This window comes from Ascaphus truei, chromosome 2, assembly GCF_040206685.1.
Source record: "Ascaphus truei isolate aAscTru1 chromosome 2, aAscTru1.hap1, whole genome shotgun sequence".
In the NCBI taxonomy this organism is placed as follows: domain Eukaryota; kingdom Metazoa; phylum Chordata; class Amphibia; order Anura; family Ascaphidae; genus Ascaphus; species Ascaphus truei.
The window spans coordinates 397,215,850-397,243,243 of record NC_134484.1 but is presented as its reverse complement, the minus strand read 5'-3'; the positions used below and the strand labels follow the sequence as shown (position 1 = coordinate 397,243,243).

Genomic DNA, 27,394 nt, shown 5'->3' with positions numbered 1-27,394 from the left:
CAACCTCAGATGTACAACACATGACATATTACACCGTGTCATGATTTATTTAACAAAAATAAAGCCAAAATGGAGAAGCCATGTGTGAAAAACTAAGAACACCTTATGATTCAATAGCTTGTAGAACCATCATTGGCAGTAATAACTTGAAGTAATCGTTTTCTGTATGACTTTATCAGTCTCTCACATCATTGTGGAGGAATTTGGGCCCACTCTTCTCTACAACGTTGTTTCAGTTCATAGAGGTTTGTGGGCATTTGTTTATGCACAGCTCTCTTAAGGTCCAGCCACAGCATTTCAATCGGGTTGAGGTCTGGACTTTGACTGGGCCATTGCAACACCTTGATTCTTTTCTTTTTCAGCCATTCTGTTGTAGATTTGCTGGTGTGCTTGGGATCATTGTCCTGTTGCATGACCCAATTTCGGCCAAGCTTTAGCTGTCAGACAGATGGCCTCACATTTGACTCTAGAATACTTTGGTATACAGAGGAATTCATGGTCGACTCAATGACTGCAAGGTTCCCAGGTCCTGTGGCTGCAAAACAAGCCCAAATCATCACCCCTCCACCTCCGTGCTTCACAGTTGGTAGGAGGTGTTTGTGCTGATATGCTGTGTTTGGTTTTCGCCAAACGTGGCGCTCTGCATTATGGCCAAACATCTCCACTTTGGTCTCGTCTGTCCAAAAGACATTGTTCCAGAAGTCTTGTGGTTTGTCAGGTGCAACTTTGCAAACCTAAGCCGTGCTGTCATGTTCTTTTTAGAGAGAAGAGGCCTTCTCCTGGCATCCCTTCCAAACAACGTGCTTTGTAATAGTGAAAGAAAGGCGCTAGCTCTACTAGTGTTCACTTATAATATACAGTGAATAATATTGAAATCAAGTGATACATAAACATAATTCAGTGAAAACGTGATAAATGACGTGAATAAATGAATTAAAACCCCCTGCTCAAACCCAGCTGGTAGGGACTGGTTCCACTAGTCACACAATTCGTAGAAATCCGTTTGCAATCCAGGGGGAGCATATAAGGGAGATAAAACAAAATACAATCTAAGTGTAGACAGTTTGATAACTTATGGGTCAATTCAGTGATTTGTCTTGGCTCATATGTGTGGCCTACTCACAAGATGCAGGTCAAAAACGGGCAATATAGCACAGTGAAAGGTTGGAAGTGCGGCGCAACTGCGCATGTCTGAAAGAAGCTCCCGGATATTTGGTTCCAAAAAACTTTATTGACACACACCAGGGCTACACCAGCATCTCCCCCTCAACGCGTTTCACCCTTACGCAGAGGGCACGCAGGAGGAGACAAGGAGAGCGGTCCTACAACCAGAGGAGCAGGTGAGGTTATGCTTTCCCCCTGCACCGGTGGAATCAGTGACCTAAGTCAGCTCCCTTATGCCTACCCCAGTGTCTGACATTCTCTGACCTGCCTCACACAGAAGCGCTTGACAGACTTTCACTACCTAATATAGCACAGTGGTCTTTGCGGGAAGGACTTCTATTCCAATGAATGATGGAGACCTTCAATCTCAGCAAAGCAGCGGTGTATATAGAAGAGAAAAGATTTCCATACTGCAGACCAATCATAAAAAACGTAACTTTTATGGGGTTTTAAAATTGAACACTTACAATAAAAACATTTAAATAATGCATATATCACAATGCTGTGACAGAAGAGTTTGCGATCCGTCACGGCCAACCGGAAGTGACACATCGGAGCTAACCGGAGGGGACAGGACAGCACGCCTCAGAGGGAGCTCCAGGGACATAACAGAGCGGCGTCCATCTCAAGGACCGGAGCTGACAGGACCTGTACACCCCAGAGGGATCTCAGGAGGTGGAGAGTCCAGCGTAGCAGCGTCCCACGCAGTGTCCACAGACCGGAGGTGGTGGGTGAGCCAGAAGTCAACAGCAAACTCTCTTCTGTCACAGCATTGTGATATATGCATTATTTAAATGTTTTTATTGTAAGTGTTCAATTTTAAAACCCCATAAAAGTTACGTTTTTTATGATTGGTCTGCACTATGGAAATCTTTTCTCTTCTATATACACCGCTGCTTTGCTGAGATTGGAGGTCTCCATTATTCATTGGAATAGAAGTCCTTCCCGCAAAGACCACTGTGCTATATTGCCCGTTTTTGACCTGCATCTTGTGAGTAGGCCACACATATGAGCCAAGACAAATCAATGAATTGACCCATAAGTTATCAAACTGTCTACACTTAGATTGTATTTTGTTTTATCTCCCTTATATGCTCCCCCTGGATTGCAAACGGAACCCATCCAAACAAACCATACTTGTTCAGTCTTTTTCTAATTGTACTGCCATGAACTTTAACATTTAACATGCTAACTGAGGCCTGTAGAGTCTGAGATATAACTTGGGTTTTTTGCAATTTCTCTGAGCATTGCACGGTCTGACCTTGGGGTGAATTTGCTGGAACGTCCACTCCTAGGAAGATTGGCAACTGTCTTGGAATGTTTTCCACTTTTGAATAATCTTTCTCGCTGTACAATGATGGACTTTAAATTGTTTGGAAATGGCCTTATAACCCTTCCCAGATTGATGGGCACCAACAATTGCTTCTCTAAGACCATTGCTGATGTCTTTCCTCCTTGGCATTGTATTGTATGTCTTTATTTATGTAACGCCATTAATGTACATAGCGTTTCACAGTAGTAATACATGTGGTAATCAAATAATTAACAGATAATATAAATAACAGGTCATGGGAATAAGTGCTTCAGACATAAAAGTAACATTAAGGAAGAGGAGTCCCTGCCCCGAGGAGCTTACAGTCTAATTGTTAGGGAGAACGTACAGAGACAGTAGGCGGGAGTTCTGGTAAATGCGTCTGCAGGGGGCCAAGCTTTATGTATCATGTGTTCAGAATATCCACAGTGGTATTCATATGCTTCTTTAAGCAAGTGTGTCTTAAGGTGGGTCTTAAAGGTGGATAGAGAGGGTGCTAGTCGGGTACTGAGGGGAAGGGCATTCCAGAGGTGAGGGGCAGTCAGTGAAAAAGGTTTAAGGCGGGACAGGGCTTTAGATACAAAGTGTGTAGAAAGAAGACTTCCATGAGAAGAACGCAAGAGTCTGGATGGTGCATAACGAGAAATTAGGGCTGAGATGTAAGGAGAGGCATAAGAGTGTAAAGCTTTAAAAGTGAGTAGAAGAATGGAGTGTGAGATGCGGGATTTGATCGGAAGCCAGGAGAGGGATTTCATGAGGGGAGATGCTGAGACAGATCTAGGAAAGAGTAGAGTGCTTCTGGCAGCAGCGTTTAGGATAGATTGTAGGGGAGACAGGTGAGAGGCAGGAAGGCCGGACAGCAGGCCTTTACAGCAATCAAGACGGGAGAGAATGAGGGCCTGAGTCAGAGTTTTAGCAGTCGAGCAACAGAGGAAAGGGTGTATCTTTGTTATATTGCAGAGGAAAAAGCGACAGGTTTTAGAAATGTTTTGAATGTGAGGGGCGAATGTGAAAGAGGAGTCGAGTGTGACCCCTAGGCAGCGTGCTTGTGCTACTGGGTGAATGATCGTAGTTCCAACAGTAATGTGGAAGGAGGTAGTAGGGCCAGGTTTGGGAGGAAGTATGAGGAGCTCTGTTTTAGCCATGTTGAGTTTAAGGCGACGGAGGGCCATCCAGGATGATATAGCAGAGAGACATTCAGAAACTTTGGTTTGTACAGCAGGTGTAAGATCAGGTGTTGAAAAGTATATTTGTGTGTCGTCAGCATAGAGGTGATATTTAAACCCAAAAGATGTTATTAGGTCACCTAGAGAGAGTGTGTACAGAGAAAAGAGAAGAGGTCCCAGGACAGAGCCCTGGGGTATCCCACAGAGAGATCATTAGAGGAGGAGGAGGTGTTAGCAGAAGAGACACTGAAAGTACGATGGGAGAGGTAGGATGAGATCCAGGATAGAGCTTTGTTCCGAATACCAAGAGTATGGAGAATGTGAAGGAGGGTGGTCCACGGTGTCAAATGCTGTAGAGAGGTCGAGTAATATGAGCAGAGTGTAATGACCTCTGTCTTTGGCAGCATGGAGGTCGTCATTTATTTTAGTGAGGGCTGTTTCTGTGGAGTGAGCAGTGCGGAAGCCAGATTGTAGAGGGTCTAGAAGAGAATACGTGTTGAGAAAATGGAGCAAGTGAGAGAATACAAGACGATCAAGAAGTTTAGAGGAAAAAGGCAGGAGGGAGACAGGTCGATAGTTAGATAGACATGTAGGGTCAAGCTTGCTGTTTTTGAGTAATGGTATGACTGTTGCATGTTTGAAGGAGGATGGAAAGGTTCCAGAGCAGAGGGAGGAGTTAAAAATGTGTGTGAGCGTAGGGATTATAGTAGGAGCAAGAGGTTTTAGGAGATGGGAGGGAATGGGGTCAAGAGGGCAAGTGGTAGAGGGAGAAGAGGCGATCAACAGCGACATCCTCCTCTGAGACAGTGGAAAAATAGTCAAGGAAGGCAGGAGGAGAGTTAGGATGGGAGGAAGAAACAGAGGGGATGTTCTGCCGTATGGATTCCACCTTTTCCTTAACATAGTCAGCAAAGTCCTGAGCGGAGATGGAGGAAGGAGAGGCAGCTGAGGGTGGTTTGAGTAGAGTATCAAAGACAGAGAACAGTCGGCGTGGGTTAGACTTGTGCATGTTGATTAGAGAAGAAAAGTAGGCTTGTTTAGCTTGCGAGGGGGCAGAGTTGAAACAGGATAACATAAATTTGTAGTGAAGGAAGTCTTCGAGAATGTGAGACTTCCTCCAGAGGCGTTCAGAGGAACGTGTGGTGGAACGCAGCATGCGCGTGTGGGAATTTAGCCAGGGTCTAGGGTTAGAAGGGCGAGTGCGGCAGAGAGAAAGCGGGGCATGTAGATCAAGAGAGGAGGATAAGGCAGAGTTGTAGTTCCTGACCAGGTTGTCAGGGTCTGTAGCAGGGCTGAGAGAGGAGAAGGAGGAGCGTAAAGTGGACTGAAAGTCAGGTGAGTGAATAGAGCGCAGGTTTCTGCAGAACTGGGGGGTAGATGGAGGTGGAGAAGCGAGATAAAGAGAATGAGATGAGGTGATGGTCAGAGAGAGGAAAAGGGGAAATGGAGAAATCAGAGAGAGAGAGAGAAGTTTTTAGTGAAAACCAGGTCTAAGTAGTGGCCATCCTTGTGGGTGCTGGCTGCAGTCCACTGTTGAAGGCTAGAGAAAAAGCGGGAAGCCCAAGGGAGAGAAGGGTCATCAATGTGGCAATTGAAGTCCCCAAGGAGAAGAACAGGGCAGTCTGAGGAGAGGAAGAAAGAGAGCCAGGATTCAAAGTGAGAGAGAAAGGCAGAAGGGGGATGAGTAGAGGTTGGTGGGCGATAGATGACCGCCACATGGACAGGAGAGAAAATCTGGACAGTGTGAGCCTCAAAGGAGGGAAAAGCAAGAGATGGACGAATAGGAAGGGTTCGGTAACGATAGAGGAGATCAGGAGCCCCACGCCTCCACCCCTGCCATCAGTGCGCGGAGTGTGGGAGAAGGAAAGGCCACCATAAGAGAGGGCAGCTTCCAGAGCAGAGTCAGACTGAGTGAGCCAGGTCTCAGTTGTAGCAAATAGGAGCAGAGAGTGAGAGAGAAAGAAGTCATGTACAGAGAGGAACTTGTTAGAGAGGGAGCGAGCATTCCAAAGGGCAAAGGAGAAAGGGAGAGAGGAGGGAGGGTGGCAGGGGATGGGTATGAGGTTGGAGGGGTTGACACCAGAGGGAGTCGAGTTTGCAATTGGCAGGCGAGGAGGAGCGCATGTAGGAATAGGGCAGAATGCTCCAGACAAGCAAACTGATAAAACTTTTATAGAGGTGGTCACACTTGCTGATGATCAATTAATCAAGGGCATTTGATTAGCAGCACCTGTCTGCTACTTAGCATCTTAATTCCTATGGAAGCAGTAAGGGTGTACTTAGTTTTTCACAGATGGCTTCTCCATTTTGGCTTTATTTTTGTTAAATAAATCATGACACGGTGTAATATGTCATGTGTTGTTCATGTGAGGTTATATTTACCTAATTTTTAGACCTGCTAAGGAACAGATGATTGTTATTATGTCCTGATATGTAAAACCATGGAATTCAAAGAGGGTGTACTTTCTTTTTCATGCCACTGTACATATATATATATCTATACAGGCGCTATAGTCTCCCTGCTTGCGCATAGCTTCGGTACAGGTGGGGAGTCGGTATTGCTGTTCAGAACGTGCTGCAGGCGCATGCGTGAGCTGCCGTTTGCCTATTGGGCGATATGTCCTTACTCGCGAGTGTACTTAAAGTGAGTGTCCTTAAAGCGGGGTATGCCTGTATTTAATTGTGGTGTGCAGAATATCAGCTCTGTTTAGCACCCACTGAACAACTCATTTATTTGATTAAATATTAGGCAACAACCATTAGAGGCTTTAAGTGCTTTTAGAAAAAGAACTGTTTTTGTGACTGGTATGAGGAGATTGCAAAACTGTGAAATAATGGAGGAAGTGTCTTTTGACCTCATTTTGAAAAGAATAATAATATATATATATATATATATATATATTATTATTATTCTTTTCAAAATGAGGTCAAAAGACACTTCCTCCATTATTTCACAGTTTTGCAATCTCCTCATACCAGTCACAAAAACAGTTCTTTTTCTAAAAGCACTTAAAGCCTCTAATGGTTGTTGCCTAATATTTAATCAAATAAATGAGTTGTTCAGTGGGTGCTAAACAGAGCTGATATTCTGCACACCACAATTAAATACAGGCATACCCCGCTTTAAGGACACTCACTTTAAGTACACTCGCGAGTAAGGACATATCGCCCAATAGGCAAACGGCAGCTCACGCATGCGCCTGCAGCACGTTCTGAACAGCAATACCGACTCCCCACCTGTACCGAAGCTATGCGCAAGCAGGGAGACTATAGCGCCTGTTACAAATGCGTTATTTATATCAGTTATGCACGTATATGACGATTGCAGTACAGTACATGCATCAATAAGTGGGAAAAGGTAGTGCTTCACTTTAAGTACATTTTCGCTTTACATACATGCTCCGGTCCCATTGCGTACGTTAATGCGGGGTATGCCTGTAATGCATTCAATGTTACCGGTTCTGCAGGTTCAAGGGGTACCTGTCCTGGTAATCCAAATCTAACTGCTGAAAGGGAGATCCAATGCACAACGGATTTGCTGAATAGAACATTTTTGTGTGGCACAATAAATTTTTCTGTTCAGCAACTCCGTTGTGCGTTGGATCTCCCTTTCACTTGTTCAGTGGGTGGACATGCCAGACTTGTTCAACTTTGCCATCCATTAACCTCATATCCACCAGCGCCAAAGAAGCAAAATAATACTATAATGGCATACTTTTTTTTTTTTTTTTTTTACATAAAAAGATTGTTGAATAGTGTGCAAATATATCCTGAATGCAATAGTTTCCAGAACTATTGCAAACTACAAACAAAAAATAAACACAGCAATAACCTCTAAATAAAAGACTGCACATCATAAGTAGGTTTCAAAGTATGTGTGTTTTGTGTGTGTATATGTTAAAGTGCAATAAAATGTGAATATGTAAGTGCAAATGTGCATCAAAATGTGTAATCATAGTTATTGTAACCATAGACATGTAAAGTCCAGAAATAGAACAATATCAATCCGGAATACAGTCCTGACCAGAAGAAAAAAGGCAATCCAAAAGAAGGGGGGGGGGGGGCGGCAGCTCTTGAAGGAAGTATCACTTCCAGTAGATAGAATCGATTAAAATAATAACACACATTTAATCAGGAAGAGGGGATGAGTAGAATAAAAACAAGCATAGAAATGTAGCCCAATACCGGCAACCGGCTGGATCATCCACCGTCAGCTGAAGAATTGGGCACTCAGTGTTGGCAGCGGGGGTCCCATAGGTCTGTGACTCCGTATCCCGACCTTTTAATTCCACTTTTTCCCATGACTAGAGAAGAGCGTACGTAGTCCGACTTCACACAAACAGAAGTTGGCGAGAGGCAGGTTACTGCCGGCCAGGCTGCCCGATGTCGTTGTGTTTTTCAGTAAATGTATAACTGTTGGATTCTTGAAGGCGGTGGGGAAGGTGACAGAGCTGAGGGTGTATTTGCTGTCTCCAGACTCACAGCCTTCTCTCAGGCCTCTGTGTGACCGTAACCAGAATGGTTCAACTTTTCCAACCATTCACCTCATGTCCACCTGCGCCAAAGTAACAAAAGAATACAATGCTGGCATACATTTATTTGTATTTATTTTTACGTAAAAAGATTGTTGAATAGGGTGCAAATATATCCTGAATGCAATAGTCTCCAGAACTATTGCAAACTACTAACAAAAAATAAACACAGCAATAACCTCTAAATAAAAGATGCACACCATAAGTAGGTTTCAAAGTGTACAGTATGTATGTATGTATGTATGTATGTATGTATGTATGTATAAGAAAAAAGAAAGCGCTAGTGCAAATTATCAATTAAATATGCCAAATACAATAAAATGGTGATTAGTGGGGAAATTGTCTTTCTACAGCCATAAAATAGGGGTTCTTGAATCCCCTATGAACAGAATACAAACAGGAGAGATCTGGCACGCTTGCCAGGTGTCCAGTATTGAACCGGACTGTCCTGTATTTGGACACTCTGTCCAGTAAAAAAATAGACATAATATACTGGATATGTAACTGTACCGGTATTACCTCTCTGGACACCGTGGCCTGACCAGCTTGGGGGGGCCATGGGATTTCCCCAAACAGGGAGAGAGCAGGGCTGTTGCTAGGGGGCTGGGCAGCTTTCTCCATCCTCATTGGCTACACTACCCAGCAGCAACCAATCGGGAGGAGATCTCAGGAGCCCGAGGGTGAAGCAAAGGAGAGGAGGAAACAGCATGGAGCGGAGAGCGAAGTGTGTGTGTTTCAAGCCGTCTGTTTCTGTGTGTGTGTGTATATATATATAGATATAGATATATATATATATCTATATCTATATATATATATAGATATATATCAAAAAATTCATCAAAAAAATTGACTAAAATACCGACAAGCTAAAAAGTCAAAGTTAAAACATTTTTAGATAAATCATTTGTCAAAAGGAAATGTAATATCTTACATCAATACAGTGCATTGTAGGGATCATGTGTCACCCCCAGATTCCTGGGGCAGCGGCATTAAGTCATCACATTAAAATGTTGATGTCATTGCGTAGAACCAATAATGTGGCAACGACGTAAACATAACAAAAGTAGAAAATGGATCAGCACTCAACAATGGTGCTCTATAAATAAATTCCAAAGAAACCAAAAGTAATTTCAAAGCAGTATACGCCGTGCTGTTTTAATGCGAAACCCTCACAGCGTATGTAGTAGCAAAGAAAGTAATATACAGAATCAAAAATAATGAGACAACATTGTATGTATGTATGTATTTATGTATGTATGAATTGACGGTTTGGCTACCAATTAAGACTTTCTCAAGAGCACAATTGGGAGCCGAAATGTTGAAAATAAATCTTCTCCTTTTGTAACTTGGAGTGCCTGTCCCGTTTTCTTCTATCTGATTTGCTGCTTCTGCTGACTCAGACGGTATACACCCTTGATCAACCTTTAAACGACTTAAATGAGAATGCCAATGAAAATATACATCACCGTATGATTGAATTAAATTCAATAAACATGTTAATAAATATTGATTCTTCTTGTTTCTAACTTTCTAGCATTGCCATTGTAACCCTTATCATCCCCCCCTAGCCACCCCCCCAATCTCAGATAAGGTCTCCTAGGGAATCTAATGCTCGGGCTACGTGTCTTAGGGTGGTGCATACCTGCTGGCAACAGGGGGCCCTGAGTCTCCCGCGATGACATGGGGGAGAACAGGACAGGCTTCTAGGGTTGTGCCTCCGTCTCTCTTACTGGTGCAGCGCCTCCATCTCCTGCAGCCCCCAGCTGTATGGGGTGAAGTATCTACAAGAGAATATTCCTTCCCCTCCTCCCGATACACTTCACTCTCAGGCAGGAGTATAAGTAAAAGTGCAGTCTTTATTGGTCTTCTCTATTCAGCAGCCAGTTCACACAGCAAGCTGGCTACCTCCAGGATGTTCCTGACCTCACTCCCGGCCTATAGAGGGGGCTGTGTGTATGTACAATTTCCTTTTATTAAACTTGCAGTAAAAGCATAAGAATGTAGACAATCATGCTAATTAAAAATCAATATGACTACAAAAGTGTATCTTTTTTTATGAAAATTTAAAAAAAAGTCTACATTTAGCCTGTAATAGTAATAATCCCCTCAGAACAGGGCTTTACTGGCCAATAATGCCCTGGCTGGATTAAAGTCCCTCGGCTTCGCCTCGGGCCTTCAACTCTTTCAGCCAGGGCATTATTGGCCAGTAATGCCCTGTTCTTCTGGGATTATTACTTAAGTAGTATCCCCAGTGTCTTAGGGTAATATGTTTAATCTCTGTGGAGTGTGTCGATTAAATTGTTACCACAGGAGACCACCTACTTTGGTTCTTTATTGTGCATTAAAAGTTTGTCTAGAAAGGCTATCTACCTTCCGCAAGGCTGGTTCCAAATTTCATATGGTGTTATTCATTAAGCTGTGATCGATGCTTATCGAGACACTTTTGCAAGAAATCTATGCAATAATGCCTTGATCAGCAATATTGCAGTTGAATGAATAACCCTCATACTGTCTGATAAACATATCACTTTCGTTATCCCTTTGTCCAGAGTTAATTACAGTACTCCGTGTATGCTACGCTGTCACAATACTTGTTTTCAGAAAAAAAACCTCCCAGCAGATTTGTTGCCTGTACTTGGTTCTCAACAGAAATGCTTATTATATAATAAAAAAAAACGTAATCTATTATTCAATAAAATGAGGGTAACTCACACTTAACAATGCATCAGCTTCTATTCACTCATGCATCATTAAATATGCGTTACCCTGATTTTCCCTATATTGAATAAGGACATACGTGGAATAAATGCTGAAATAAAAAAAGTGACTTCATTACACACTGGGGAGATTACAGCTCTTATACAGGGTTTGATGTCTGATCTATAGAGGAAGCTCATACAGCTGTTGGAATTTCGTATTTGAATATCTACAGATGTTTAATTAACCCACTCCTATTTTGAGACCTGTCGGGAAAGACAGCAGACACATTTTTTTATTGGATGATTTCCCTTCTCTGCCAGAAGTGCCTGCAACTCATTGCCAAGCAGATAGTTAGAACTTTCTTTTTCCATCTTTGCCTCATAGATAAAACGACTACAGAGAACGAGTGAGAAAAAATGTTCAGTTTTTTCCGGAAAAGTCAAGATGCAAAAAAAAACGCAATCCAAGAGAGGGAGACGGATGGTTTTGTTGTGCTGGGTAAGTACGCGGAACACGGCTACACTTGTGTTATATGTTCATGAATAATTAAAAGGTTTAATAGATATCCACTGCAGCATGAATACCTAAATACACTATTTACAAGATGCTAATTGATTATTAACTTATAATATACTGGCTGAAAGTATCCGGCCTTGCTCGGTAATTCTAAGGCCTCGACCATGTTACCTGCTTGCTTGCTGAAGCGTGCTGACGCTCGCTCATGCTTGCAACTGAGCCCCTACAGCCGCATTTAGAGCGGCTTTAGTAGGGGCTTGCCTACGCTTCCGCAAGCGCGCGGAAGCGTAGGTCTTAGGTCATTTTAAAAATCAAGCGCTTGCCGGAGCGCAGGGCCGGTCACGTGAGCGGTTCGCCCAATGAGGGCGAACCAGCTCCGTGACGTCACAGGCCCGCCCCCGGCCTGCCCCCTGACGGCACGCAGGGCAAGCAACTGCAAGGCCAGGGAAAGCACGCGCTTTCCCTGAGCATCAGCACGCAAGCAGGAAACATGGCCGAGGCCTTAGACACCAAAAAAAAACCTGAAATTTATAAATGGATAATTACATTTTTGTTTTTAGTTTCTTAATGTGAAATCCCCTGCTAAAACAACAACTCCCCCCATAATGTTTCATTGCCTCTGAGGTCCTGAAGTGTTCGATTTAGAGCTGTGGCGTGCGTGCCACACACAGAAGGCACAGCCCTCTAAGGGGTCCCGGTCGGCGTGTGTGCTTACAAGCCGCGATGCGCGACTGCCTTGGTCAAAGGACAAGATTTTTGGCTTTTGGCGCGGCGGCTGAGCATTGGCCACGTCACAGCGACAGTTCAGCCAATGAGGGCGAACCAGCCGTATGATGTCATGGCAACGCCCCCTCCTCCGTCGCAATCTTTTCTTTCCCCATGCAGCTCATTACAGACCCGCAGATCGCGGCTCGCACCTATGCACGTGCCGCCAGGCGCGCGTGCAGGAGCTGACACTGAGGCCGTAGCCTAATGCGTGTTTGTGATACATTGTACTCTCGTCCCAAACAATGATCTCGCGCTCCTGAAGAACTTTGGCTGCTCCTGTATTTTTGCTAACGTTGCAAATTGCATTTACTTGTATGAGGGTTGTGTGATGGGATCATGTCATTTGTGATGTCATATGTGATTTCAAAAATCTGCTCATTGATCTCAGGAACCATCGGGCAAAATGTGGTTACTATATCTTAAGAGGTGTCCAAATTCATAGCGAACAGAAAACCACTTTTCAAAATATATAGTAGATTCACACACACCCTATTTTTGATAAATTGAAAAAAATGTAAACCCAACATAGAATATATATATATATGTTTAACATAACCTAGTAGAGCAATGCAGAAGGGATAGTTTATTTAAAGCTGCTAAATCTTATCAATACAGAAATGTGTTTAAATAATAACCCCAAAAGGTAACGCATTACCTGGCCAGAAATGCTCAAGCTGGAGCAGTTAAACACAGTGTTATTAACCGCTATGTAATTCCCTATTTTCGAGGATTTATTACTGTAATATGCCAAATTAATTTTATTTCGTTTGCATTTGACTGTTAACACATATTTTAGTGTTGGCAGCTGTTACTGGTTCACATTTCTGGGCACCTATAGGTCATGGATGCCCTGAATGTAGACCAGTCATCAAAGTTTATCGTCTAATACAGGGGTGCACAAAGTTTCTTGCATGCGCCCCCTGTCTCCTCTCCGGCTGCCCTCATGACTCTGGCGTCAAATGACGTCGCAGGGTCATGTGAACCGGTGGTGTCATTTGGTGCCGGGTTGTTATGGAAATGCATTGTTGGCACTCCAGGTAAGTGAAAGTTACAGAGGCCTCACGCGATCCCCGGCATTTATTTTAAATGCCTTCAGGGAAGCGCTGGGCCTCTGTAACAGCCGCACTTCCCCCCAACCCCACCAAAATAAAGGGGTGCCGCTCCGCACTTTGCGCACCCCTGTTCTAATACGTGATAAAGCTATTTTAGTTTTCCGCTTACTGCAGTATGTTAACATGCTTGCATATTTAGTCATTTGTGATTGCTAATTGCTGATTTGTGTCTAACACACACATGTACCCCCATGCTCCGTAAGGAACAGACTCGAGACTCCAGTAGCCTGTCATATAAACAAGGCACATTCAGATGCCGGGAAGATGCTCTGTTTTTGTGGCATAGACCACTTAACCATTTGTCCCAGAAAAGGGGACTGGGACAAGCTTCTCCTGCAATGTGAAACAAAGGAGATTTATAAACTTCAGAGCCAGTATCCACGAGGTCTCAATGAGGGCTTCCTATTTTCATCCTTCCTATAATATGGCACCGCGTGTCACAAACATCACTATGAACTATGGTTTCAAATATTGTTTGACTTAACCCTAAACAGCTAAGAGGGCTGATCAAACACGTGCTAACCAACACAGGGTGATCATTTCATGCCCAAATCTTAATTAATGTGGGCCTTTCCACTTCCCACATACCACTTTCTCACTACATGTAGCAATATTGAGGATCACAAAATACACTAACTAGGCACCTATATACCATAGTCATATTGTGCATACCTATGAGCAATACGATTTGTGGCAATAAACCTAGTATTATATCTAGCACTACACACCTTTTGACTCTTCAGCTATGAGCATTAACTCTTCATTCAGTATATTCGATATCTTCCATCTGCAATACACTTACCCACATGCTGGGATATTGCACTGACTGCCAGTTTAGGGGTTACACATCCATTGTGCTCCTATTCGCTCTTCATACAGCCATCCTATTTTGTATGTCACAGTAAATCTATTGGGGACTATCATATACACCTGGACCAAACATTTATGTTCCTATGAGATGTTAGATACTAATATCCCTATCTACACTTACTCCTCTGCAGGGAATTTTATATACTTGTATTATTCACTGTATCTAGCCTATCACAATGTGTTTATATTTAGATGTACTAAAACTTTATTATGTTCGTTTTTAATATTCTGATCCTTACGGTCAATTCGACTGCCGTCACATATAAACTATCTGGTGGGCCATTGCTGTCCTATAGACTTATTAATACACATTGAGTGCAGTAATTGGGGATTCTTTCGGTCCTACTTGGATCAATTATGTGTGGTTTTAACTATCACCTATTTTATGCTGATTCCATTTACCTCTATAATTTTATATCGATTTGTATAAATAAAGCTAAATTTTTATTACTCCTCAGATTACTTATTTCTACCTGTTCAGGGGTAACCAGTCATACCTACCTTTATTAAATTCTGAGTGCTAGTCACACCTATCACTTACACTTCTGCAGGACCTTAATTCTACTATTGAGGTATCTAGTGAATGCACATAACTGGGTTTTCCAGTTTCCCTCCTTCTTTGGAGAAAAACGCTTCTCCTTTTTGCTAACGCACATTATTCCTTCTCTTTCTTCCTTTTTGAAACTACTACTTCTGTATTGATATGTTGCAAGCACAGGCTCTTGGTGTTCTTGGAGTTCATTAATTGGAGACACTGAGTGCCAGAGAGCTGTGCTTCCTCTTGGGGCATTGGATTTTAAAATCTTTCTGTTTCTATGTTTTGTCTTCCTTTTTCATGTCCCTAACAACATTGTAAATTCATAGGTCAACAACAGAACGTTGTCATGTTTTCTCCCATGAAGAGCACAACATTAACTGTACCGGGCAATAGTGATAATGAGATGCGCGTTATATGCAAGTGAGGCCTTATCATAACATTGCATATGTTGTTAAAGTACATTAAACTTGACGTGAAGATTAGTTCAGTCATATCTAAACCTGCCATTGCTCGCATGCAGACCCTGGAATGGGGCTTTTAAAGGGTCTGGATGGTTGAAAATCCACTGTCCGTTATGCTTTAAATAACATTGCATTATAACCCTCTCTTCGCTTCTCATTAACTTGAGTTAACTCCAATTCCATAGCCGGGATCGGAGAAACGCGAAGACGCACATAACGTTAGGGACAGATAGCACAACATTATACTACAGTAACATGACACTCGGCCTATGCATAGGAGATGCAGTTGGACATTGACATTGTTTATGCATATACCTGTACAGATGTAGCAGTCATTAATGTTCCCGCTGGCACGTTGTAGCGGGGGGGGGGGGGGGGGGAGAGAGACGCCATTGGGTTTGAATTTATCAATGCATGAAAAAGGGTTGGGGCAATACCGCCTGCTACATCTCTAATTAGCTTTGAGGATGATACCATGTTAAGTGCACAATAAAAAAACATGTCGCACTCAGAGACAATGATCGAAAGATATTGCTTACCAATAATGCAAAATGTTATTGATGCAGAGCGATATACACAAACAGACGCACAACGTTTCGGAATGGACCTTCGTCAGATAAAGAAAGTAATGACAACATAGTCCAAAGAAATACCCAATACCCCAATGTGAAAACACTCCCAGTTCCAGTATAGCGCTCCAAATACGAATGTATTCAAGTTGTTATAACAAATTAGCATATACCTGACGTAATCAGTATATCTGTTAGTCTTTGCTAAACATATATTCCACTTTGTATAGTACGGAACGTACATATAGTCACTGCTAGAAGAGCAACCTGGAACAGGAGGGAATGCGCCACCAGTATAAAGGGATATTTTTTCAAAACAAATTTAAACAGCGGTACGAAAACTGGGGGGCGTGGGAGATTTGTCTGGGGGGGCGCGGGCGGTTGCAGAGGTCCCACGCTCCTCCCGAAGACATTTAAATGAATTGCCGGGGATTGCGTGAGGCCTCTGCAACAGTAACACTTACCGGGATTCAGACGTGTCTTCATGGCAACACGGCGGGATCATGTGACATCACCGGCCCCGGAGCATCATTTGACGCAGCTGCCCGGTAGGAGAGGGGGCGCGAGACCGGGGCAGGCCAGGCAGGGGGGCGCAGCTTCAAAACTTTGCGCTCCCCTGGTGTAACGGACCCAACTCTTAAAGTCATATACAATGTTTACGTTTTTTAGCCAGAAACAGATATACGCACTCGGTTAAGTGAAAATGGGTCTTTTAGACCCTTTATGGAATATAGAAAAGATCGACAGAGCTCAACGTGTCGCGGATTATCCCTTCCTCGAGTGCAATAAAACTAGCCGTGTGAGCAAACCTCTTTATGTAATCATCCACCAATCCCAAATCTATTCCGTTTCCTGCCTTATGCAAATTAGATTATCAGGCACCAAAAACATAAGTTGTAAACTCCTACGGGGGACTGTGTCTGCAAAATGTGCTACGTAAAACTAGCAGCGCTATACAAGAACAAACTATTATTATTATTGGTACCTCCCTTTAAGTGATATACAGGTAATAAATATTGTAAACAGTGTCATTTTCTATATAATTTTGGAGTTACTTGTTTTTTTATATAATAAAAATATGAATGTGTGATTAATACATTTATTTATCCATACAAATGTATACAACAAGCGACAGAAAAGCCCAATGCTACATCCAATATGACAAAATACACAGTAAAATACTTATATATTCTCTTGAAAAAGGGTCATTTAGTTTAACACTTCGGCCAAAGCATTGTAAGCCCGTCAGCCACGACAAGGCAGACCCAGTTCACAGGTCCTAACACTGCCAGATAAAATACTATGCAGTGTGTGTGCAGCGCACAGCAGGAAAAATGAAAGAGAAGCAGGTCAGGGAAAAAACACTCTCTTTAATGGGAAGCCATAATATAGAGGGATGCAACCCTTCTACGCGTTTCGTGCAGGTTATGCACTTTATCAAGAAGTGTCATACACAGTCCACAGAACATTTAAATACAGCTGACTGCCGTTTTGGCGCCAAAACCAATGACGTCACAAATTAGCATAAACCAATGGGCATCGCCCCCCTGACTCACGCGCCGCAAAATCAGGCTGCAGGGAGAGCCCCCTCCAAAATGCCTGGCCAATGCACAGCCCCAGGGAGCTATACTCACCTGTTGCTTGTGGTAGTAATAGCCAAGCACAGTAAAGGACTCCCCTCCGTCCCGTCGGTTCGCGCATGCGCAGATGGCCGAGGCACTACCAACAGCCTCCCATGCTGACAGCATGCGCGCGCATATCCCACACAGAGCACCAGATGGCAGACTGGTGAATAAAAACGCACGCAGCTCCCCAGCACTAGAAGCTATGGGAGAGTAACCATGGTCACAAAAAAAGCACAACAACATTCAGCAGTCAGCCACACAATACATACATAAGATAAACAACTATCTAATGAAGAAAACAATTTAAAAAGTATATTCCTATACATAATGTAAAAACATATATGCAACCCCCTTGATGAAACAGAGGTCATAAATCATATTAATGCTTGTAGATATAATGTATTAATAAATGGAGGTATAAATATATTACCCAGAAAGGAGTAAAGAAAACATTGATATCTATTACATCATATTTAGATGAGCAGTGGAGATGGCTACCATCAGGATCTTAATATTACATTATTTTCAAATCCACAATGTCTCAGACTTGTGGAATCAATATATGCAGTGTTCAAAATAATTCTGCATGTATGTTATTTACTATCCACATCAAGATGCCACATAACAAAGATATTACTGAAACCAACACAGTAAGAAATATGTGCATCATATTGAGACATAAGTAGTAGCAGTATTTGAATCACTATCTTAATCATATGATAAATACATAACATCTATCTGCAATGATATTGGTATATGTCTAAAAAGATGCACAATATTAATAAGGCAATGTATCACATAAAATCAATATAGATTAAAATAAAACATTACATCATAATTATCCCAATAACACTTAGATCCATAGAGTCCAAAATAAACCTTCAAAGTCACTACATTAGTAGAATAAATGGTATAACGATTCATATATTTGGTTTAAGACAGTAGAAAAATCCATTTTGAAAAATACGTATTAAGAAAATGGCGATCTATTTTAGAAAATGATTAATATTCCATTCAATATTAATCCCATCAGGGAATCGAGTTTTTAACATAAAAATCCAATGCCATCTGGTGCTCTGTGTGGGATATGCGCGTGCATTCTGTCAGCATGGGAGGCTGTTGGTAGTGCCTCGGCCATCTGCGCATGCGCGAGCCGACGGGACGGAGGGGAGTCCTTTACTGTGCTTAGCTATTACTACCACAAGCAACAGGTGAGTATAGCTCCCTGGGGCTGTGGATAGGCCAGGCATTTTGGTGGGGGCTCTCCCTGCAGTCTGATTTTGCGGCGCGTGAGTCAGGGGGGCGATGCCCATTGTGACGTCATTGGTTTTGGCGTCAAAACGGCAGTTGGCTGTATTTAAATGTTCTATGGACTATGTATGACACTTCTTGATAAAGTGCATAACCTGCACGAAACGCGTAGAAGGGTTGCATCCCTCTATTTTATGGCTTCCCATTAAAGAGAGTGTTTTTTCCAGACCTGCTTCTCTTTCATTTTTCCTGCTGTGCGCTGCACACACACTGCATTGGATTCTCCTGACCTGGATAAAGCTGCACGCTTTGGGGAGAGCTGCTGGGGATTCATGAGTACTCATACCTGGGGCCAACCCAATGAGGAGGGGGAAAGTGTTTCTGTATACTGACCCCCACTTTCAGGGTGTACTAGAGCCCCTTTTATAGGTTTAGTACATTGGTCATTATTTATCAGTTATTACCCAGTTTTGCTCTTTTCCTCTTAATGTATGGATATATTTCAACATAGGTTCAAGTATTTTGAGCACCATCCTTCAATCACATGTACAGATAAAATACTAATTATACCCCTATATAGAGAGAGAAAGAAATGTGCACCGTCCCAACAAGCTTCTACTAGTATCCCAAACGTAGATAGTGTTTCATCTGTTGCTCGATATCCTCCCATGATCGGCGGGGTAAACTACGGCATATATCAAAACAAAAATAGAGTGCAAAAAGGAGAACACAATCAATTTCAATATTATAAAATGTATGTAAAAAATAAACAAGATAAACACTTACATATAAAATGGGGTCATATGGATACTTCCATCCCATACACCTGAGTACAGGCACAACCAAAGAGGATCGGGTCCTAAGATGACTAGGTCCCACAATCCCAGACAGTCCTTCATGGGAAATAGGATGTCCGACCGGCAAGTTGTTAAAGCAGTCGAATTTGGCATCCTCGTGGATGGGGAGGGATGTCTGCATCAAGCGTTCGTCGTCACAGCGTCTGACGTTGTTGCGTGATGAGCTAAACCTCAGTGCGTTTCACGTCAAATTACACTTTATCAGGGGGTTGGGCAACAGATCCTTGGGCTAACCTTTAACTGCCCAAAGAAGAATTCCCTCCTACCAATTAGGATCCGGATCGGGACAAATTAACCTTCCAATTATCGTGAATACATGGATCTACCTCAAACGAACACACATTTAACATTAACCTATTGTAAACAAAAGCACGTAACAGTGAGGACATAAAGCACATTAAAACCTCATTAGAAACAAATAAATGACATTGAATATTACATACCAAAGCAACATATTATACAATATCAGCATAATACTGTGTCACGCTGTGCAGCCCATAGACCAGGCCAGTCCCCTGTACTGAGGTGGGATGTTGAATATACACACCGACAGCAGAGGGAGAGGGTCCGGGATGTGGTTGTAGCGTGGCCAGGCCTGGGTTAAGATTTAGAATAGTCGTTGTACTTGCCGAGTTCAGGAGTATAGAGAGTTCCGTAGTTTAAATCCGTTTCCGTGTCCAAGGGTCTGAGAGGTAAGAATCGTGATGGGTAAGCTGAAGTCGGGAGCCAGAGGGGTAAGTCAGACAAGCCGGTTCAAATCTGTAGGAGAAAAGACAAACAGGAGCACGACACAGTATCCAGGCTACACAGGAAGCAAGGAGCTATGCAGAGCAAGGAAGTGAAGTCACAGCCGGATATTTAAAGCGACAGTGACCAATCCGAACGAGGGGCATGGCGGAGGCGTGTCGAGGAGCTGCTCGTGAATGGCTGAGAGACCAGGAAATAGTAGAGCCCAGCTGAGGGTCTGTAACACCAGTGCCAGAATCCAAGATGGCGACGGCAGAGTTCAAGGTATGCACTGGGCGGCGGCATGGGTAGCGACGGGGGGCAGGGGCAGCAGCCGCTGCAGTACTCGTAGTGGGTAAGGAGGGGTCACGCCGCAAGGGACGTGGTCCCCGATTCCTTACAGTACCCCCCCCTTCAGGATTGACCTCAGGACGATCCATCCAAGGCTTCTGCGGAAATTTCTTGTGGAAGCGGTCCAAGAGAACTGGGGCATGGATGTCCTCCTTGGGTACCCAAGAGCGTTCCTCTGGACCATAACCCTTCCAGTGAACAAGGAATTGTATCTTTCCTCTGGATACACGAGAATCCATGATTGTCTGGATTTCAAATTCAGGTTGTCCTTGGACCGTGACTGGTTTGCGTCTATGGGTCTTAGCAGGGAACCGTTTGCTCTGGACGAATGGCTTGAGCAGGGAAACGTGGAATACGTTTGGAATCCTCATGGAAGATGGAAGTTGCAGACAAAATGCCACAGGATTAATTTGTTCCTGGATCAGAAAAGGCCCTAAGAATCGAGGTGCTAATTTCGGGGTCGGAGACTTCAACTTGATATTCTTAGACGAAAGCCAAACTCGGTCCCCTGGCTTGTAATTAGGGGCCTGTTGACGACGGTGGTCTGCCTGAGACTTGAATTTCTGAGCGGCGCTAAGAAGCGCGGACTGAATCTTGATCCATGACTTCTGAAGAGTAGTTACCCGTTCATCAGCCGCTGGCACTCCTATCGGAATGTTTGAGATTGGCAGTCGACTTGGGTGGAAACCATAATTCACGAAGAACGGGGTTTCATGCGTGGATTCAATACGAAGTGAATTGGTTGCAAATTCTGCCCAAGGTAGCAGGTCTACCCAATTATCCTGGGAATCGGAAATAAAACACCGCAGGTATTTTTCCAGCGTTTGATTTAGTCTTTCTGTTTGCCCATTAGTCTGGGGGTGATAGCCTGACGAGAAGGATAGCGCCATGCCAAGCCTCTTGGAGAAAGCCCGCCAAAATTTTGATATAAATTGCGTGCCTCGGTCCGAGACTATGGAAGTAGGTATCCCATGGATGCGAAACACCTCCTTGGTGAAGATATCAGCTAGGGTGGGCGAGGAGGGAAGTCCTTTGAGTGGAACAAAGTGGGCCTGTTTTGAAAAACGGTCAACGATGACAAAAATGGTATTCATCCCTCTGGAAGGGGGTAGACCCACAATGAAATCCATTGAAATATGTGACCATGGACGTTCAGGTACTGGCAAGGGCATGAGCAAGCCTGAGGGTCTTTGATGAAGAGTCTTGTTTTGTGCGCATACTGGACAAGCACTAGTAAATTCATGAACCATCTTTGCCATATTAGGCCACTAAAAAGTACGCTTGATAAGATCCAAAGTTCTTTTGAAGCTGGGATGGCCGGCTGAACGGACAGAGTGACCCCAGTCTAATATCTTTTGATGAAACCTGGGTGCGGCATAAAGAGTTCCTTCCGGTACCTCTAGACCACTCGGAATTTGTGTTTGAGCTTCAACGATCTTTTCGAGAATGTCAAATGAGTTGGCGGAAATTATAAACTTAGAGGGTACAATAGTTTCAGGGGTCTCTTCGGATCTTTCCTCCGGAGAAAATTGTCGGGACAAGGCATCAGCTTTTATGTTCTTAGAACCAGGAATATAAGACAGAGTATAATTAAATCTTGAGAAGAATAGTGCCCAGCGAGTTTGACGAGACCCCAGACGACGTGCATTTTCGATATACAGAATATTTTTATGGTCGGTCAATATAGAGATAGGTTCGCGGGAACCTTCCAGGAGATGTCTCCATTCCTGTAAGGCCATCTTGATAGCCAAGAGCTCTCTATTGCCAACATCATAGTTCTTTTCAGCGGGCGAAAACTTCTTTGAAAAAAAACCGCATGGATGAAGCTTATCTTGAGGGAAGAATCTCTGGGACAGGATGGCGCCTGCACCACAATCAGATGCATCAACTTCTAAAGTAAAAGGAAGACTAACATCGGGATGTCGCAGGATGGGTGCCGAGACGAAAGCTTGTTTCAGGGTTTTGAAGGACGAGACGGCCTGCGGAGGCCATACAGACGGGTCAGCTCCCTTCTTGGTAAGGGCCGTAATAGGAGCCACAGTGGTGGAAAAATTTCGTATGAATTTTCTATAGTAATTGGAGAAGCCCAAAAAACGCTGGATGGCTTTGAGAGAGTTGGGCTGAGGCCAATCCAAAACAGCCTTAAGTTTTTCAGGGTCCATTGAAAATCCTTTATCAGAAATTATATAGCCTAAGAAGGCAGTAGAGGTTTGATGAAAAAGACATTTCTCGAGCTTAGCGTAGAGATTATTGACACGAAGGCGAGCGAGAACGAGCCTGGTATGCTGGACATGATCTTGAAGATTTTTAGAAAAAATTAGGATATCGTCCAGATAGACAATTACGAAAGAGTTGAGAACATCACGGAATACATCATTCATGAAATCCTGAAAAACAGCAGGAGCATTACATAAACCGAAGGGCATTACAAGATATTCGTAGTGGCCGCTTCTGGTATTAAAGGCAGTCTTCCATTCATCGCCTTCTCGGATGCGAACAAGATTGTAAGCTCCTCGGAGGTCTAGCTTGGAAACATTTTTTGCCCCTTGAAGCCTATCAAAAAGTTCGGTGATCAGCGGAAGGGGGTATCAATTCTTGACTGTGATGAGATTGAGCCCTCGGTAATCAATGCATGGTCTCAGGGATCCATCTTTCTTTTTGACAAAAAAGAAACCGGCACCAGCGGGGGACGAAGAATTACGAATGAATCCTTTTTCAAGGTTTTCTTTGATGTATGCTGCCATGGCTTCAGTTTCAGGGAGAGACAAGGGGTAGGACTTACATTTCGGAAGAACAGCGCCTGGAACCAGATTAATGGAGCAATCATAAGGTCTGTGAGGAGGTAGAACCTCCGATTGTGTCTTGCTAAACACGTCGATGAAATCCGCATATGCTTCAGGAAGAGCGGAAACATTAGCCGGGGGCGTTTCCACTCCCGCGAGGACTGTGGTAGGAGAAATGACCGGCAATGGTCAGGCATCTGACTCTGGCTCCCACTGAATTGTCTTGCCATCCCTCCAATCAATGCGTGGGTTGTGCTGCTGTAGCCAGGGTAATCCTAGGATAACTGGAACGGCAGGAGAGTGCATCACGTCAAAGGATATGATTTCGGTATGAGTACCGGCAGAAAGGGTGAGAGGAAGAGTCTCTAACGTGATGAAGGCAGGTTGCAAAGGACGACCATCAATAGCCTCGAGGCCAATCGGCGATTTCTTAGCGATGAGTGGAATCTTGTTAAGAGTAGCAAAATCTTGATCCACAAAGTTACCACCGGATCCTGAATCAAGAAAAGCGGCTGTGGTTACGTGAAAATTCGGACCTTTAAGCGAGACTGGAAGCATAATTCTCTTAGGGAGTTCCTCTTCAGAGATAGGGTGAGAAGATATTGACCCCAAAATGAGTCCCTCTTGCCCCATTGGTCGTGTTTGTTCTTTGGGCCTTAAAGGACAAAAACGTACCGTATGTTCAGGAGATCCACAGTAGTAGCAAAGGCCCTCATTCCGGCGACGAGCCCTTTCGGCAGTCCGGTCATGAGTTCTATCGGCAGTCCTGTCGGTATTACGGAACTCTTGACTGGCAATCTGCATGGGTTCCACAGTGTCTAGAACAGGATGAATAGCTGGGAAGAATCTGGGAAGAATAGGGTCAGAAGAGAAAATTCTGGGACGCTGGCGTTCATGACGGCGCTGTTGAAGGCGCTGATCCACTCGTATGCATATTGCGATCAATTCCTCCAATCCCTGGGGCCTGGGCTGAACTGCAAGTTCATCCTTTATAGAGTCGGACAAACCTTGCCAAAACACAGCAATAAGGGCTTCTTGGTTCCAATGCGTCTCCGCCGCGACAGTCCGGAATTCCAATGCATATTTGGCTACGGACCTACGACCTTGAGACAATTGAACAAGAGAAGCAGCAGCAGTATCTCTGCGGGCGGGAATATCAAATACCTGCTGGAATTCTTGGCGAAAGAGCTGGTAATCCTGGGTGTTTCCGCACGCAACTCCCAGATGGGAGAGGCCCATGCCAAGGCGTCCCCTGTTAAAAGAGAGTAAACATAGGCTACCTTGGTGCGTCCGGTGGGGAACAGGCTGGGAGAAATCTCAAACTGTATTTCACATTGATTCAAAAACCCACGACAGGCTAGAGGGTCACCCGCATATGCTTTAGGCGTGGGAATCCTGAGTTCTGATGGCCGGTCGCCACCCTGCGCGGCTGGGGCCGGACTAGGCTGTAGTGAAAGCTGGGAAAGCTGCATTACCAGGCTTGTGATCTGATTTCCCAAAGTATCAATGCATTGCGCGAGTCCCCTGATTAGTTGGCCCACCTCAGTCAGGTCTGTTTCTGTTGGGCTCTGCATAATGTCACGCTGTGCAGCCCATAGACCAGGCCAGTCCCCTGTACTGAGGTGGGATGTTGAATATACACACCGACAGCAGAGGGAGCGGGTCCGGGATGTGGTTGTAGCGTGGCCAGGCCTGGGTTAAGATTTAGAATAGTCGTTGTACTTGCCGAGTTCAGGAGTATAGAGAGTTCCGTAGTTTAAATCCGTTTCCATGTCCAAGGGTCTGAGAGGTAAGAATCGTGATGGGTAAGCTGAAGTCGGGAGCCAGAGGGGTAAGTCAGACAAGCCGGTTCAAATCTGTAGGAGAAAAGACAAACAGGAGCACGACACAGTATCCAGGCTACACAGGAAGCAAGGAGCTATGCAGAGCAAGGAAGTGAAGTCACAGCCGGATATTTAAAGCGACAGTGACCAATCCGAACGAGGGGCATGGCGGAGGCGTGTCGAGGAGCTGCTCGTGAATGGCTGAGAGACCAGGAAATAGTAGAGCCCAGCTGAGGGTCTGTAACACCAGTGCCAGAATCCAAGATGGCGACGGCAGAGTTCAAGGTATGCACTGGGCGGCGGCATGGGTAGCGACGGGGGGCAGGGGCAGCAGCCGCTGCAGTACTGGTAGTGGGTAAGGAGGGGTCACGCCGCAAGGGACGTGGCCCCCGATTCCTTACATACTGTCACGAACATGCTCGCCACAACCCGGGACCGGACCGCGGGGCTGAGCATGGGGTGCATATACACCGACCTTAGGCCACGGAGTCAGGTCCGGAGTGCGGATTCCGTGGTCAAACGTAGCCGGTTCAGGTTTGGAGAAGGCAGAGTAATCCGTGGACAAAAGGTACAGTTAGTTAATGGACAAAAAAAACACTACGAAAGATCAATGCGATAAATACAAATATTGTATAATCTGAGGGGGTCGAACCAATATGAATATTATCTGGACAACATGTACCTACCTGAGAAATGTTTAAGTGAATGTCAAAAATGTATTGCAACAAAATGTATATGTATGCAATCATCCCAATAAAAAAATATATTTTTTTTATAAAAAGGGAGGTACCAATGGCAATCTAATTTGCATAAGGCAGGAAACGGAATAGATTTGGGATTGGTGGATGATTACATAAAGAGGTTTGCTCACACGGCTAGTTTTATTGCACTCGAGGAAGGGATAATCCGCCACGCGTTGAGCTCTGACGATCTTTTGTATATTCAATAAATGGTCTAAAAGACCCTTTTACACTTAACCGAGTGTGTATATCTATTTCTGGATGAAAAACGTTATGCAGTTATGGTTCATGGGCGATCCCGTCATACAGATACTCCGCACTGGGAGAAATACCTTTTGAAAATCTCTCTCTTCAAAAGAAATCTTCACGTGAGTTCAGTGCAAGTAGTATATAATTTTCCCAACTCTTAGCAAAGCCAAATACAATGTTTCATAGGCTGTAATACAATTTATCCTTTAAAATGTCCCAATCCGATGTTACAAATATGAATACAAGTGTTAATCGTAACAAAATAAATCTCATGTAACTACCCTGTGCGATACCTAATCGTATAAAGGGTCTGGTTGATCTTCTCCTCTATGTGTTTAAACACTGGAGCACAGGGAGAAGTTGTGACTCTAACTGGATGAGGTTATGTGATGGGAGAGGCAATCGACACATATTAATAAAGGTTAAGCCCAGCCCATCTGATGGATGTACAGGATCAGCCTGTACACACATCTGCCTGTTGCTCATGTGGCCAGATTATTGTGTTAACCCTAGCAATGTACAGGGAAGCTTTTATTGGTTGTATACTGTGCTTGTTGTATACTGTAAAATGTATTCCATTGTTCCCTGTGTATTCTAGGCTGGTAATACTTACCCAGCCTGCACACCCTGGAATCGGGGTTTAGCTGGTTCCACGAGGGGGTTGAGGACAAAGGCGAGTGGGGATGAGCAATTCCCTTATCTGGGACATGATGGTCTGAATAGCGGAGCCATTGTCTGCCCAGATAGGCACCTCTGTATCAGAGCGACACTGAGAACAGGGGGATGTAGGTGCTGTTCTCATTGGTCGGTTTGTAATGCCCGCCCTCCTTGCCTTGGGCTACGGCCCCAGTGAGTGTGTCCCGCGCGGCAGAGTGCCTGGCAGCACTCGTTCCCTCCACCTGAGCAATCTGAAGGACTTCAGATCACTCGCGATGGAGTGGTGTGGTGGGGGCGCGGCATGATGTCACGCGGCTGTTCCGCCCTCATTGGCTGAACCTCCGCCATGACTTGGCCATCGCTCGGCCGCGCGCCAAAAGACGCAAATCTTCTGCAGGCGTGCGCAGGTAGTGACTGGGGCCGGCTCCATAGCGAGCTGTGTCTTGTTCGCGCTGTGCACGCCGTAGCACGCGCAGCCACGTGCAGTGGGGATGAGGCCTTGGCCTCCGTGTCACATCCCAGCCTGGACTAGCCAACACAGGTGAGCCCTCGCGCTGATTTGGCCCAACGCACAGCATCCGTGCCTTGCTTGGTCCCTGCCCAGTTCTCCATATTTCTTTATGA

General features: G+C 44.3%; 1 protein-coding gene across 4 annotated transcripts in view; it reads left to right on the top strand.

Annotated features, from left to right (window-relative positions):
• UMAD1 (UBAP1-MVB12-associated (UMA) domain containing 1) overlaps positions 1-27,394 on the top strand; it is a 76,178-nt gene that overhangs the window by 27,356 nt on the left and 21,428 nt on the right. For 2 of the 4 annotated variants that reach the window (XM_075587273.1, XM_075587271.1), the window contains exon 2: positions 11,259-11,372. The exons of 1 other annotated variant lie outside the window; for it this stretch is intronic. In XM_075587273.1, coding sequence (XP_075443388.1) covers positions 11,291-11,372 — 82 coding nt within the window. In that variant the 5' untranslated portion in view covers positions 11,259-11,290. Of the gene's footprint in view, positions 1-10,051; positions 10,128-11,258; positions 11,373-27,394 lie in introns of all 4 variants that reach the window. One more of the 4 variants, XM_075587272.1, reaches the window with a different exon arrangement.